Source organism: Pleurodeles waltl, chromosome 3_1 (genome assembly GCF_031143425.1).
Source record: "Pleurodeles waltl isolate 20211129_DDA chromosome 3_1, aPleWal1.hap1.20221129, whole genome shotgun sequence".
NCBI lineage: Eukaryota > Metazoa > Chordata > Amphibia > Caudata > Salamandridae > Pleurodeles > Pleurodeles waltl.
In genome coordinates, this window is record NC_090440.1 from 1,498,074,638 (window position 1) to 1,498,086,281 (window position 11,644).

Below are 11,644 nucleotides of genomic sequence, written 5' to 3' on the forward strand. Positions count from 1 at the left end.
TTGAAAACAAGTCAATAGCCTAAATGGAATTTCATCTCAGTTTTCACATTGTAATTGTGTGATAATGTGCTGGTCTGCATTGGTAGTTGTCATGATCTGTCATTACTTATGAATTGCTGAAGTTGAACCACTTAGGAGCATGCTTTTTGTTCCCCTCTGGCTCACTAAAAATGTTCCATTTACTCAAAAGCTTGTGCTGATTTCTCTTACACATTCACATCCAAACTAGAAATGTGTTTCTATCACTGCCCAAAAACGAAATGTTCTGAATATGTGTGCTTCATTTCACCAACCCCCTTCTTGGAAAATCAGTGCACAGTGTCAAATCCATTGGTATTTTGGTGGATAAAAACTACATTTCTGTGGATATATAATGAATAATAGGATTTCTAAAACTGAGGTACTCACAACTTTGGTCAAGTACTATATAAGCAATATCAGCATGTCAAACATGTTTTAATGAAATGCAATGTATATATGTGAGAAAGTCACCTTTTTAGCATGTTCACTCCCTTTTTTCTGACTGATGCTGGTGGTAACTGCCCCTGACTGTGTCCTGGGCTCTGCTAACCAGGACCAGGGCCAGTGCTCTGATCAAAATGTATATGGTAATGTGCTACAATTACAATTGTCTATGACAGACTCCTGTATATAATAAGGTAAAGGGGGTTCAAACTACCTCTAAGTCCCTAGTTTATAATAGGGCAGGGAGGTCTGGAGACCCATTAGAATTACTGCATTGGAGTGTGCACTGCTGTGTTGCCTGCTTTCATTTTTAAAGGCAGCCCTGCCTTGCAGACTGCCTTTGAAAAGTAAAATATGTGCAAATTCGACTTTGGAGTTAAGGTATTTCCAAAGTGATAATCTACCTTATTTTTACAAATAAGTCACCCCTATTGTCTCCTCTATGTGCCCCAGGGGTGGAGTACAATGAAACTTTAAACAGGGACATTATAAAATATTTTTTATATGCCCTGGTGAGGGGAAAACTGCCCATTTCATTTTTCCCCATTGTAGGTGCTTAGCTCTGTTGACTAACATTGGAATGTTTTATATAGGCATAAATATTGCTAGGAAGGAGAAAAATGTGTCATTCAATGACTAAAAAGATTGGTAATGATAAATCCAACAACTTGCCTCTGTTTAATTTATCATAACTAATACAGAAGATAAGTTATAGGAATTGAATTTCTGGAAGAAAAAATCTAGCCTGCTAGTGGCCTCTTCTGATTTGTCTGTCTCCACAGGATTAGTCAGGCTGCTTTGAAGAGGTGATAAGTGGCCTGCATAGAGCATAGGTTATCTGAAGGAGCTTAAGGTTGCTTGTCAGTAAGCCATGGCAGGCTGAATATACGTGAAGAAATGTTGGCAAATGGAAATCCAAGGTGACACATTCAAGTGTACATTTGCCCACAGATGTGACCCTGTTGAAGTTCAGACGTTTTATAGGGCTCTCGTTGTTCTTTCACACCTCACAATTGCAGTCAGATTGCCGTGTTGTATTTGCCATGTTAAAAAATCTGTGTTGGGAAAGTGAGGCTCTGTATTGTGCTGAGGCATGTTTAGGAAGACCGTCATTCTACCAAAGACAACCAACACGTTTTCCAAAATCAACTTTCCTGTGGCTATATAATGGAAATGGGATTTTTAACACTGAGACATTGTTGGTCAAGTAGTATATTAGCAGTGTGACCTTATCAAACATTTTTTTTACTGAAATGTAATGTATATATTGCAAACTTAGGCCCTTAGTTATACTTTTTGGTGAAAAACTGCACTAACTTAGATTTGCACCAAAAAGATTTGCACTGCCTTGCACCATTTTTTAGCACCAGCTGGGCACCATATTTATGGAATGGTGCAAGCCGGTGCAAAGGGTAGGCTAGTGAGAAAAACAAATGAAGTTAGACTGGTTAGAGTCAAAATAAATGAATCTAACCAGATTAGCGTCATTTTTTGACGCTACAGGACATATTTATACTCTGCTTGCACCGAATTAGCATCATTTTGTTTTACACTATTTCTGTGCAAAACTAACTCCATATTTATACTTTTGTGCTGGACCCATCTAGTGCCAAATTTATGGAGCTAAAGTCATTTTTTGGAAGTGGAAACCGAGCTTGCCTTAATGAGATGCAAGGCAGGCATTCCCGTTCCAAAAATGACTCTATGGCCTTAACGCCATTTTTATACTCCCGTGCAAAAATGGCGCACGGAAGGGAGGAGGGATCAAAAAATGGTGCAAAGCTTGCTTTGCCCCATTTTTTAACTCCTGGGTCAGGGCAGACGTTAGGGGACCTGTGGGCCTATTTCCATGGTGGAACACCATGGAATAAGCCCACAGGTGCCCTCCCTAGGCCCCATACATGGCACAGGGTGCAATGGCCATGCCCAGGAGACCCTTGTCCCCTGTGCTGGCCATTGGGGTGGTGGGCATGACTCCTGCCTTTTCTAAGGTGAGAGTCATGTGGCATGGTAGGGTTAGCACCATAAAATGACGCTAATCTGATTACAGTCATTTTTTTTACTCTAACCTGCCTAAAGTCAATTTTTTGGTGCTAAACCCCCTTCTTCTATACGCCAACCCCACCTGACTAAAGTCATTTTTTTTACTCTAGCCTACCCTTTGCACCGGCTTGCACCATTCCATAAATATGGTTCCCGGCTGGTGCACAGAAATGGTGCAAGCCGGTGCTAAACTTTTTGGTGCAAAACTGAGTTACTGCAGTTGTGCACCAAAAAGTATAAACAAGGGCCAGTGTTCTGTAAGTTTGCGCCACTTTTGCGTAAACAAATGACTTTAATGTGGTGCAAAAAAAGTATAAATCAGGGCCTTGGTGCTAGACGGGTCTAGCACCAAAGTATAAATATGGAGTTAGTTTTGCACCGAATTAGAGTCAAAAAAATACATTACCCTAATTTGGTGCAAACAGAGTATAAATATGCCCCAGAGTATAAATATACCCCTGAATATGGCGTTAAGGCCATAGAGTTTTGCACGGGAACGCCTACCTTGCATCTCATTAAGGCAAGGGTAGGTCTCCACTTCCAAAAAAATGACTTTAACTCCATACATTGGGCGCTAGACGGGTCTATCACCAAAGTATAAATATGGAGCTAGTTTTGCACCGAATTAGAGTAAAAAAAAATGACGTTAATTCAGTGCAAACAGAGTATAAATATGCCCCTTGATATCATTTGACCTAATGATAGCAACAATTGTGTGCATAGGCTCATAGACAAAATATGCCATAGAGTTTTAATATTATTGGCTGATGTTTCATTTGTTCATATTAACATCATTTTTTAAATTAACAGAAAAATCAAATAAATTGTATTTTCACCACACGGTATTCACACTAGAGCTAATGAACATTCTTTTTGGTTCAATTAAACAAGTATTAATGTGCCCATCTGTTGATAGAAAACAATGTGCATTATTTTCCCTTTTTAATTAGTCTAAACATACTGTATGCATTTTAACCAGAGACAATAATTAGGTCTTTAAGAACGGATCATCTTTTTAGGTGCATATTCCTTTTGCACTAATGGACAATGAATCATATATTTGAAACGTATAAGCAATCTCGATTATGCTGCTTGATGAAGTAATTAATCAGCATAAAAAAGTTATTTTCAATTTTGTTAAAAAAATATTTCTGTTAAGTAAATAATTCACTATTCGCTTATGCTGCTACCTAAACAAAAGTGTTAGTGCAAAAGGCAAATCCCTAAATAGTGCATATAGCTGAAGTACAAGTAATATGTTCTTGCCAACATTTACTTTAACCATGCACAAATGTATTGATCTACTTCACAAGCAAAGAAAGTGGTCAGTTAAAGGACACGGTGACCCTAGATAATCTATTTTGACTACAGCAACAGAAAATACCAAATTGCTCTTAAGCATGCAGCAAATATGGCCGTATTATCAGGGAGAGGGGCTAGAAAATGTCACTTTCCCAGGGATGGGGAAAATCATTCCAACTACACTCCTTACACAGTAATTTGGCGTGCATTATATGGCACTCAGAGTCTTCATTTGTTTGAGGACATAATATTGATGTGAATTTACATAGCTTATTATACATCAGCAGATGTGTGACATCTCTTTTAAATTAATGGTTCAAAAGACCTGGGGTACATATCTATGGCCAGTGGATCATTTCTTCTACAAATATTTCTTGACTAATGTGGCGCATTTCCTAAGCAATAATTATGAAATGTCTAATGTGAAGCATCTGCCAGTAAGCTGCAGATGAACCTTCTTTATAAGTGTAGGAGTGCTAAAGCTTGATGACATAGGCAGTTAAATAGTAAGTGCTGACATCTACTGTGGCATGCAGGTCAAAAGGAGGAATCCTAGCAAGGCCAAGCCATCACTAAGTTTCATCAAAGCGGATAGTGGGAACTCTAGGGACCTTATTACAATGAGGGTGCACTGCCCCAGCCTGAGCTGTAGGGCACCTTAAACAGTGTGTGTCAGGCAGAGGGCAGGACAGTGCACTCTATTGCACTGAAATGTCCTGCTCTAAGTGCTGGTGCAAATTCCTGTCTGCGCCTTGAAATTTGTATTAGTGTAAGGTGGACTGTCAGGTTGAACCTGCTGTCTGCCTGTGACTGTGTACAATCGGACCTGTACTGAATTCAAAGGGGGGACCCCCGTAGGCGGGTGCAGTGAGTCACCTCCCTCCTTCTGGGGGGCTTACAGGCAGTGGGCACACTACTGTGAGTCACTTCTTTGTGGCATGCAGTCACTACTCCTTTCAACACGTCTTTTACCACTGTGGTCAAATTTTTTATACAGCACAGGAGCAGAAGTATAGTGTTTCCTCATTTGCCTGCGGTCACACAGTGCAAATGGGGGAATGTCCCATTGCGATTGCTCCAGCGCAAAATGTGTGCAGGCAACATCCATATTAAAGAGGGGGTTGCACAAGCATCTGCAACCCCTTCTAAAATAATAAAGTGTTCCGAGGTCACAAAAAGTACGAACAAATGCCTCTTGTAGCCGTGGGGCACTTACTGCAATATGCCCCTGTTATTAACTGTGCTTGCGAATAGCAGAAGTGTGGAGAGACCAACAACGTAAAAACCGAATATTACAAAATCGGTCACTATGCTACGATTATACATTTAATATGAAATTCAATAGCACAACACAATCTACAATACAATACTTTTTTCCATATCACAGTTTAATAAAATCCATTCCGATCTGTCGCTTTGTAGGCAGCGGTAATTCTGAGACATTTAAAGTAGGATTTTTGTAAGATGAATATAAATATATACACTACTTAAAATATTTCAATCCACCGTGCATAAAAACACGTTCTCTAGTTCCATGGAGAATTGAATGCATTTGATTGACAACATGAGAACTTCGTTTGGAAAGTGAAGTGGAGTACATCTGCTTTAATGTTCTGTAGTTAAAGCACCAACGTATTAATAAAGGGATTGGATGATAGCCTAAAACCACACTTCCAAAGGCCATTTGCAGCTGCAGTTTGGAGGTAAAAGAAAGGAGACCTCCACCGAAAAAATAACATCAAGGCTACTGTATGTGTTTTGAGTTTATTGCCTATACTAGCTGTGATGATGAATAACCTCTCAGCAAGTTAGCATCAATTGAACTTAGACCTGACAATTTAATGTTAGTGCTATTGCAGTGACTGCCATACGCAGCTAAATGAGATTTTAAGATCATGCACTGAAGCCAACATCACTTGCTCTTGGCTTCGAAATATAAATATAAAGTTGAGAAACACTTTCCATTATGAAACCCTTTTTCCTAGCTCCTGAGTTAGAACACGATTAACTTCAGCTATGAAAACAGGCACTTTCTGGCGCGATACCTTCATGCAATCTGCCCAGTAAACAACTTCGGTTAGTCAATTGGTAAAGGTCTTCTTTTTCACTTTACTGTATGAACACTTTCCTGCAACGAATTTTAATGTTTTGCCGCATTTTCCACTCAGTATTTCAGGCAAGTAGTTCTGAAGTCAAATTACCTGAAATACATTTTCGAAATCATTACTGTTTGGTTCTCACCTAAACCTTTCCATTACACATTCCCTGATACAACTATCACACAACTGGGTGATCACATGCTATGTTTGTTGCATAGAAATGTCACTGAAAAATATAATCAAGGTAAGCATGTTAGAAGATTTCTTTCATAGAGCTTCAAACCGCACTTGCAAATAGTATGTTAATATTACCCAACTTGTGGGCATTTAATTTGCAACCTCAGAAATATATTTAGCTTTGCGTGGATTTCAAAGTGTGGCCTGTAGATGACAGCAGATATCAGTCGTGAGCGTTTACCTCTGTGGGCCATCCCGTTTTCTGGATGTGCAATCTCATCAAGGATGTGATAGCAGACAACGCCAAGTCTGAAGCAAAGACTTGAACAGAACGAGTAATTACATATAATTAAGTCACTGTTAATCAGTGTTACTACTTCAGAACATTTTGAGAAACTCGTATTTATGACAACATCTAGAAAGGGAGCTGCATTATCAAGGCAGTATTGAGAAAGGGTTCTCGAAACAGGAACCGTATTAACCCTGTCTGTTCTGTTGCAATACACATGGAGATGAATAGTACAGCTACACTGCATAATGAGATGTTTTTAAGTTTATCTGCAGAGTCAACTTGAGAGTGTTACAAAATGTAAATGATCCTGACGAAGATGTATTTTACATGATAGTCAAACTGCCATGGTAGCTTTGTTCCAGACCTCCCACGGAGTACCTATTAGAAATCTGTTTACAATGGTGAAAAGGCCTTTACAAACGTTTGCACATGCACAAATGTTAATGAAGTATCATTATGGTAATTATATGCCAAACATTTTGCATTAAACCAGACATTGTTCATATAGCATCATTGTTATCAGGTATAAGCCTTTGCTTTTCTGTTGTATTTGATCCTGGTGATTGATGTCTTCTTTGTTGAGATAGGTCATTTACAAACCATTCTGAAGAGCAAATATTATGTTGTTATGAACATACAAATGCAACATAAATGTTAATGACTTTTTTTAGCAACCTTAAATTCACTATTTATTTGCCACTGGTGGAAAATGAACAAGTTGATGTGCCTAAAGGAATGCCATTTCATAGTATGTACGTTTAGTTTAATAATGGGACACATATGAAAAAGACCCAAGCATGTATATCGGTGCAGTATATGTATCATGTACGAATACAATCCGCATACTAGTTTCTCTGCACATAAAAATTGCAGGGACAGATACGACTTCTGAACACTTTCCATTGGCATTAATCAATAGTTCTCATGAACCATGTGGCCACGAGCAGTGCATTAGTTTCACTTAGTGGTACCATGCAGAGGGTAAAAACCGCATTTTATGGTCATTTACTCACCCCACGCCCCATCCCATGACCAGTGCTTGAAATGGAAAAATTAAAGTGCAGGTACTCTGTGCCAGAGTACCTGCTTGTTTCTGAGAAGTGCCGGTACTCTTCAATTGAAAGTATTACGTTTTTCTTGAGATGTGCCGGTACTCTCCCTCCCAAAATAAAAAAGTGCCGGTACTCAGTACCGGAGAGTACCGGCCCATTTAAAGCACTGCCCATGACCAACTCTCGACTGCTGCGAATGAACGAATGAGTGTTCCCCTGAATAAACTCAGAACACACGGCCATTCAAGGAGGCACTTTCAGGTACTCCCTGCCAAACCCTGAACATCATATTGAATTCAGCCCTTCAGCCATACGAGACAAATGAAAATATCTTTACATTAGTGCACTATCGTGAGCAAGACTGTTGAAAGCCAAGTTACCAAAGAAAGCCCGTGCGCTGTGAAAAGAATTATCCTGCGCTTACTCTCTGAACGACCTTCGGAGCGACAACCGGTCTGTCGTGCAATTAAAATGCACTGCATAAACCATCTTGTAGAAGTAATAACATATGCCAATAATCCACTGTGCTTTATCACTGTGACATTGCAATTACCTTCACAGGGGCAACATTGTAATCAGAAAGCACTGTGGCATCCTTGTCTGTCACAGATGCCAGCATGAGCTGAAATAGACATTCTAACAGAGCGCTTCCCCTAGCCTGGGTGTGTGTGTGTGTGGTTGCTAATCACCTTGGCAACGATTATACCCCCTCGCAAATGCAATGCAAACAGTTTACTGGTACAGCCAGCACGGGCATGCCAGTGCAGAGATGATGTGCGATCCTCAGGTACCAAAGCAGAGGGGCTTCAAGCAAAAGAAAGCCAGACTCACAGGATGCTAGCCGTGACTCTAGGGGTGAGCGCCGATATATGTGAAATATTAGGAAGCCTATTGTCAGCACAATATCACAACTTGCTAAATCAGTGCATTCTATATATTTACGTTCTGTTGTGAGAAGCAGCCTTGAGCAGAATTTCAGTTTTCTTAAAGTGGAATAGCATGGTTTCCATGATTATCAAAATGCATATACAAAGCCACTGATTACTTAAGCAGGTTTGAGAGGCTTGGTATGTTTATTTTCTAACTCGTTTCTAACTTGAAAATATAAATGAACAGGCACCTAGACAACATTAATACTGATCCCCACAGTAAAAGTAGGAAGCAGATTCTGGAAAGCACTCTCTTACAACAAATGATTTATATTTTTTAATATTCACGAAGAAAATGACAATAATCTTCTTCAAAGAGAAGAAAAAGATCTGAAAGGGTCAGGGCATTACATTGAGCCTCAGTTACTTTTATAGAGAATTGACCTCTCGGGAACATCTTTTGAAAAGTATGTCTGCTACTGATAATAAATTATCACATGAAAGCTAATTGCCGATTGCTTCCCACAAGTGTACAGTGTGTTTCCTAGTGCATTTCCTATAGCTACTTGTCATCTCACACAACTTAATCATGGGACTGTATGTATAACACTTAGTAGGATGCATGTTTATTTGCCCTCGTGCTTAGTGGTGGTACCAGCATATGCTACGTTAAGTGGACTTTAAATTTGCTTACTAGTGGATTTGTGTCTGCTTGTTCTTTGTGTCTATTTTATGGGCTCTTCTTTAGGGTGCTCTTTTTATATGCTTTCTTTATGTGCTCTTCTGTGTAGTGCTCTCTGATAGTATCTTCTTAGATGTGCTCTCTCTGCATTTCCTTTGTTAGTAGCCTGTTCTTTGAGGTGTTCTGTTAATATGCGTTCTTTATATGCCCCTCTGAGTGGTGTTCTCTTTGTAGGTTCCTTTATAGGATTTTCTCATAGGTGTTCTCTTTGTATGTCCTCTTTATGGGCTAAGTGGAGCTCTGTTTATGTGCTTTCTTTACGTCTTCTTCTCATGCTTGTGTGTATGTCCGGTTTTAAGATCTTGTTTGAGGTGCTCTATTTGTATGACCTTTTCATAGCTTCCTTTAATGATGTTCTGTGCATGTAGTTTCGCCATACGGGCTTTTTGGTAGTGCTCTCTTTCAATCTCATATTTATAGTCGATTTGAGTGATGCTCTATTTATCAGCTCTCAGTGGAACTCTTAACATGCTTGACTCATATAACTCTTGTTAATCGTAATCCCTTCATCTGCTGGTCCTAGTGGTTGTTTGCCACCCTTATCTTCCCTTCTCGGTGGTGCTCTTTTCAGATGCACTGTTCTTGGCGGGGGTGGGACAAACAGGAGAGGACAGACCTTTAGTTCCAGGGAACGGCTGTGCTCACTTACGCTGTACACCCTCAGTATGGAGTGACAGAAGTTGCTGCCCTTGTCGCTGTTCTACATTTTTGTTTGACCTTTCTAGATGCGCATATGCGAAAAATGTGCAGCGAAAGCAAGCCCTGCACACCGCTGCAACAGCTAACACTGTGTTATTAACTTTGCAATAGAACGAGCGCCGACACAGCAGAGACCATCAAAGCACAGAGAAGCACCCTGCGAAAGATCACACCGTGGAAGCCGTAAGGCAGACAATGGGTCATTTAAACGCAGCGGAATAAAGGCACTGACACCGACAAACCACGTCCTACACAGCCATGAAACACCAAGTGAAATCACCCCAACCAACCCGGGTAAGAACGCTGCCTCCTGGAAAACCCCGAGACACCGAGTGCCATCCTTCCAACCCACCCAGCTACACACGCCGCCTGCTGAACAACCCCGAGACACAAGTAAAATCACTCCAACCCACCCGGCCAAGCACGTTGAATGATGTACAACCATGAGAGAACAAGTGAAATGACTCCAGCCCACCCAGCCGAGGATGCTGCCTGCTGATCAAACCCGGCAGCCGGGACTTGTAGACGTTATGAACAGCAATATCAGTGCAGCCCATACAGCGACGAATCCTCCGAATTTAGCAATGCTGCGGCTGCCGGCAAATAAAGCTATAACAGTAAGTAAAGAGTTCCTACCTGCATCAACTCCCGCTGCCAGCACCTCGGCGATAGGAAATAATCCCGATATTGTTATTAAGGCGAAAATAAACTCCGGCATTCTTGCAGGGACGAAGATACTTGATTCCTTGGCTGCACACACTCTGTAAGTCAGCGGCGAGCCTCGAGTCTAACAGCGGTAATTTAGAAATGTCAATGGGAATTCTTCTGCTAAATGAGCCAGCCTGCCTGCTCCCTGCTTTCAGCAGGATTTGTAGGTGTGTGTATGTGTGCGAGCAGCGTGTGTGTCTTGACTTTTCAATGCAGAGAGCGTCTGATCTTGCATCACACGCGAGGGGCACTGAGAGATGCCAACGGACGGGGTTTCACTGATTAATCACAGAATCTACAATACACCCCCTTTGTGTCCACATAAATCAAATCTATTACTTACTGAGAGGCATTTAACACAATGGGAAAATAGCTTTGCAGCCTGGAAGCATCGCAGCTCGTCGTCATTTGCTAGTGCCTTTAAAAAGTAACTCTGCGGAATAGTCAGATGGGATTCGGAGCGTGCGGAATGGAGTCACACAGTTTTCCTGAATGGAGAGCAGGGGGCATTTTCAAGTGGGTGGGGGACAGGCGATGTTAAGTCACAGAATAATGAATTGTTGTTGGTTATGCTTACGGATACGATTTCTGGGAAAGGAATGAGAAAGAGAGATGCACACAAAAAGACAAAGGTCCTGCCTGTATCATCAGTACATCACTGTAAAGAAAGAAATAGAAAAAAACTAATACAAAACCACGGGTAACTTGTATACCTAGGCTTCAAGTGCAAGAATACTGCATAAAATGAATTTGAGATTTTTACTCAGTGTAAGTCACTTTTGGTCTTTGTTAATAACAATATTTTTTTTTCAGAGGTCCTGATATCGATCACATACACCCAAGAAATGCCTCTTTCACAAATTTCTTTATAGACAGAGTTTAACTTTTGCATGGTTTATGCAAAAACTCAAGGATATCCAATATGCTTCTCATCCATAGAGGTTTTCTTTTACCATTTGACTAGCTAAGTATCTGCTGACACATTCCTATGTGGACTGAAATGCACTGACACAGCAGAAGTGGAAGCAAAATCCTATGTGTGTCGGAAGCAGACGGGAGGACCCGCAAACGCCCTACTAATGCACCATTGCTCAGAGCACTCTGGAACAGAGCTGCACCGTGCTGGGCCTCAGGCGGTAACAGCGGAAGGAGCCAACCGTCGGAAGCTGGCTGCACAGTTCCATGGCCACAGCCGC

At 40.9% G+C, this 11,644-nt stretch overlaps 1 protein-coding gene across 1 annotated transcript in view; it reads right to left on the bottom strand.

Annotated features, from left to right (window-relative positions):
- The window catches only part of LRP1B (LDL receptor related protein 1B), a 4,500,992-nt gene extending 4,490,365 nt beyond the window's left edge, over positions 1–10,627 (bottom strand). The window contains exon 1 of the mRNA XM_069225083.1: positions 10,377–10,627. Within this exon, the coding sequence (XP_069081184.1) occupies positions 10,377–10,458 (82 nt within the window). The 5' untranslated portion in view covers positions 10,459–10,627. The remainder of the gene's footprint in view (positions 1–10,376) is intronic.
- Between the last annotated feature and the right edge of the window lie 1,017 nt (positions 10,628–11,644).